At 36.2% G+C, this 5000-nt stretch overlaps 1 protein-coding gene across 1 annotated transcript in view; it reads right to left on the bottom strand.

The window, feature by feature from the left end:
* Nucleotides 1-5000, bottom strand: part of LOC135112693 (atlastin-like) — a 58800-nt gene that overhangs the window by 42329 nt on the left and 11471 nt on the right. The window contains 3 exon segments of the mRNA XM_064027357.1: nt 525-663; nt 2241-2333; nt 3557-3772. Coding sequence (XP_063883427.1) covers nt 525-663; nt 2241-2333; nt 3557-3772 — 448 coding nt within the window.

The following is a 5000-nucleotide window of genomic DNA, read 5'->3' as shown; positions in this document are numbered from 1 at the left end:
TTAAAGTAATCTGGATTAGATCTGGAAAGACTTAAAATTTATATAAATCCCCCATTGGAAATATAAGTTGAATTTATCAGAACCTAAGTCCACTTTTCAGTGCATAACTCTGCATCATTGCATCACTGGGATTTAATTCTGGTTCACTGTTATGTAAGTCCTGTTTATCAAAAAAATTAGTGTAATTTTCTTACTATTTATGGCATTTTGAACATAAAATTCACAGGACAACCTTTCTTCACTTTCAGTCTGGATAATCAAATACAACAGAGAGAGAGAGAGAGAGAGAGAGAGAGAGAGAGAGAGAGAGAGAGAGAGAGAGAGAGAGAGAGAGAGAGAGAGAGAGAGAGAGAGAGAGAGAGAGAGAGAGAGAGAGAGAGAGAGAGAGAGAGAGAGAGAGAGAGAGAGAGAGAGAGAGAGAGAGAGAGAGAGAGAGAGAGAGAGAGAGAGAGAGCGAGAGAGAGAGAGAGAGAATTAATCTACCAAAACCACAGACACAAAGAGAAACATTAGTTTGTACTCACCAGCCAGTCTGCCATCAAAGTCAGCCTTCTGGATGACCTTAAAACCAGGGTGGGGCATCAGGTAACAGTTGATATCACGGAAACATTTACGCAAGTCTCGCCGCACCTCCTGGTGGGCAGGATGCTGCTTCTCAGTTATCTGTGAGCAGGGAATACAGCCAAGATTTTATGTGTGAATATTAATGTTGGAGGGGAGAAAATATGTTTCTACTGTTGTAAGTCTGTTGTAATTTTTTCTTTATCAAAACTAAGGAAAATTTTATTTTCATATATTATTACACTTCTTACATATGACATGAATGGTACATTTCCTTTCTCATGCATGGAAAGCAATGTTGGAGATTTTTTCTAATATTTTTATTGGTGAGATGTGAGGCAGTTTAAGGAGTCGAGCTCAGTACTCTTGTACAGCCTGGCCAGTGACGATCAGCTGTCTTGCTAGAGGCTTTGGATGGATTTTAATTTAATCTTAGTGTGTGTGTGTGTGTGTGTGTGTGTGTGTGTGTGTGTGTGTGTGTGTGTGTGTGTGTGTGTGTGTGTGTGTGTGTGTGTGTGTGTGTGTGTGTGTGTGTACTTATCTAGATTTATTTACCAGACTGTACTTATCTAATTGGTTCTGTGAGGAAAATTGTATCCATTCTATAAATGGTCACTATTCATTTCTCATGTTCTATTGTGTCTCATGAGTCCTAAACAAACAATCTCTATCAAACTTGTCCAATTCCTCTGATGCTCAGCAAATTACATGATCTCTCCTTTCTTCTAGTACTGAGAGCCTTTGTCTTGATAATCTTTCCTCGTATAATGCATGTTTCAGGCTTGGGGCCCTCTTGATTGCAACCCTGTATTCTTTCAATACTCTTTATTCCTTGTGTCTTACTCTTTGTGTGGTAACTATACAAGTACAATTGCTGTCTATTACAATTTTGGACAAGTCACTGAAATGATTTCCTAATCATCTCATCCACAAATAGGCAGCATGCCTTCCTACTCATTCCATTTGTTTCTCTGGCAACAAATAACGATGAATAGCTGTTTTCAAGTCCTGTTTTTCCTTGGTTTGACTAATATGTTAATTCCTTATTTGGTAATTTCCTATTCATCTCTTGCTATCCTTGCCAAATTCTACTACTTTGTATTTTTGCAAATAAATTTAACTCTCCATCTTTGGTTATAATGCAATACTCTATCAAGGTCCATTTGTAGCAGAGCACAACCAACTTTAATTTTCACCTTCTTTAATAGTCTGGTATCATCTGTCCTCCTTCCACCACAGCATTAACACAGGCTATGAACATTACCAGTGCCACTACTGACCTATCCACTTATTTCTCTACATCACTCTGACTCTTTATTCTGTATTACTGTTTTAATTTCTATCAAGTGATCTATCCACTTCAATAACTGAACTTACAGTCCTACAGCATATTCAATTTCCATAAAAGCCACAGGTGTGGGACTTTGTCAAATGCTTCCTTTACAAACAGCTACACAAAGTCAGCCCATCTATTTCTCTCCTGCATAACATCAATTATACTAACAACTCTTGAGCATGATAGGTATGTAGCACATGATCTTCCATTTCTGAACTGTGGTGGGGGAGAGATGACAGCACCTTGCCTCAGCCACAGCTCTTTGCAGGGATGTCAATTTGATGTATAGATATTATAACTTTGCAATGGTAAAATGTTCCAGCAATTCTTTGAAGTTCATTACCTGTAAAATTTCATCCAGGAGATGTTGGCCTCCTTGGTGGCCAAAGGGAGTCTCATAGGGAAACTGCCAGTCCCTCACCAGGAAGTGTAATCTCTGTAGACAAGAAAAGATGAAGTTCAATTTAACTATATGCACATATTTAATTAAAAAATAAATAAATAAATAATAATAAATTAATTAATGAAATTAAAAATAAATAAATAAATAAATAAATAAATAAATAAATAAATAAATAAATAAATAAATAAATACTACTACTACTACAACTACTACTACTACTACTACTACTATTACTACTACTACTACCACTAATAAAAGTAATAATTAACAAACTAATTAAACCTTAAAAGGTGGTGACAGGTTTTCCTGGCTGCACGATAAAGGGCAGGTAACAGGGTTTTTCTGGTTTGCTATTTCCTACTCTTATTTTGAAGCTTGCGCAAAGATTTTTGGTCAGCATGACTCCTTGACTTTCACACAACTACTATGCTCTCACTCTGTCTTTGTGACTGTTGTGATGGTAAGATGTGATTTTTTTTCTCCTGTGTCTGATTCCAAGCTGGACTTTCCGTGGTCCATGTCTTTAACTCCTAACAAGCTATTCTTGGAGAGAGAGAAAAAAAAAAAAAAAGTAACAGAGGCCATATGACCCACAAATCTGGTGACCAACCTGAAAATGTAGTGAAATATGGTTGAGTGATGAGTGCTGGGAGGAACAAGTGCAGAATTTATGGGAAAAGATATGTTGTGTATTGTGTTATTATTGAACTAATTATACTTGGAGGTTTTAATGAAGGAAAAACAAAAAAGTAAGAGTGTAAAAATATTTCTTATAATTTACAAAAATTTTACTTGATATATTTCACCACTAATAAATAGATTTTTAAGCTTATGAAGAGATAAACTACAATTTTTTGCATCTGTTATGATATTATCTAATGAATCAATAAATGAGTTTTGTGAGTAGTCTTCATACTCCTTTTTTCAATACAGATTTTTTCTTTATTTTTTTGGGGATTTTTATGTCCAGTTTCCCTAGTATATCAAGGATTTTGGATTTGGCTTTTGGGAACCATTACCCTGAGTGGATGGTCTTCCTTCCCTCAGGCAATGGCCAGGATTCAAACCCATGCACCTGAGGACCCCTTGCCCCCCAAAGTGCACACAGTCTCACTCACATTACTTATACCAAATTTGAGCTTGATCAGTTTAGTGGTTGATGAATTGCTACAAGGGAACCTATCACTCAAACCAAACTAACATTCCAGAGTTTCCATACCAATCTGTACGTTGAAAGCTAAAGAATGTCTACCCACCTGGAAGGGGTGTGCACTGTCACAATCCTCCTGTGCCAACATGCCATACGAGGTGAACAATTGTAGATTCATGAGGTCATCTTCCTGTATGTTGTTCATGAGGTTGTAGACAAGCACTGAGGAAACCATGGTGGTGAGGGCAAACACTATTGTAGAGTCCTTCATGGAGGACTGAATGTCAAAGGTACCTTGAGTGTCCATCAAAATGACTGCAATCTGTAAGGAAATTAAAATTTATCCTGTCTGCTCAACGGAACCCCAACGAAATATATTTAACTGACTGACTAGTGTCAGCAATGAAAAAAAAAAAATCATATCAACATATTGTAACTAGGTAATATATTAAAAAGAAGCAGAGATAACATAATAGTACACAACAAACAAGTGGTTGAAAGAATTGAAATCCTAATAAATAAAATATTAACCCTAAAATCTGGTTCTAGCGTCAAACCTGCAGACAGGACATGAGACATTCAGATCTCATGAATAAGAAGGTACTTTGGTCAATATTCCAGTAATGAAAAATATAAAGTATGTTTTGAAATAAAAATATCTTGGTAAAGGAATCATTTGGACATCTTAAAGGAATGGGTGAGAAGAGCAGAACAGTTAATATGAGACACCTGGTAAAACTGAGTATGTTTTCCTTTCTCACAAATAGTAAAGTAATGAAACAATTCATGCTACTAGTCGTCAACCCACTTTCCTCATTTTTTGTCAGATAGACAGCAATCTACAACTCAACCAGCCATCTATCCTTCCCTGAAGGTTGAATGGACAGTAATGGGTACCAGTAAATATATGTATGGTTACTGAGTGATAGAAATGAACTTGAATGGTTTGCTCAAATAGTTGGGCTGCTTCATGTTGCCTTATGTATTAATTCCTTAAAACATGCCTCTCAACTACCCTATCATTTGCCACTGTATTTCTGTATTTCTGGGATAGCCTGGTAAAAGAGAATGAATCAAGTAATTTCACTATCATTCACTCATTCTCCTTCATTTACTTATGCAAGAAAACATAAATTTATTGTTACAACAATTACAGTGTGTTGTGGTGGAATCATCAGAAAGATTTGCCAAGTGTTATATCATCATTTCAAAGACTGGGAGACACACAAAGGCTAAGGGCCCATGAGCACACAACAAAAGACTAACTGGTCTGCAGACTTTTCCCCAACAGTTTTAATATTCATTTTTTTCACCTTAGTTGGATAAATTTCTAGAATATTTACTTTTACTTTTGATTACTCAAGCTTACAAAGGATTTTACTGAATATAAGATGCTTAGGAGCTGCAAGGAACTTATACACAGCTAAATGATGCAAGAATTAATCTTTACATGCTTAAATCTAAGTCAGGAGTGACAAGAAAGGAGATATATGGATTGAAAAATCTCTGGAGTACACACCCAAGCAGCTTGGTGAAAAATGTGTTATGTG

The sequence above is a fragment of the Scylla paramamosain genome, chromosome 24, assembly GCF_035594125.1.
Source record: "Scylla paramamosain isolate STU-SP2022 chromosome 24, ASM3559412v1, whole genome shotgun sequence".
Lineage (NCBI taxonomy): Eukaryota > Metazoa > Arthropoda > Malacostraca > Decapoda > Portunidae > Scylla > Scylla paramamosain.
This window is presented reverse-complemented; position numbering and strand designations above follow the sequence as displayed.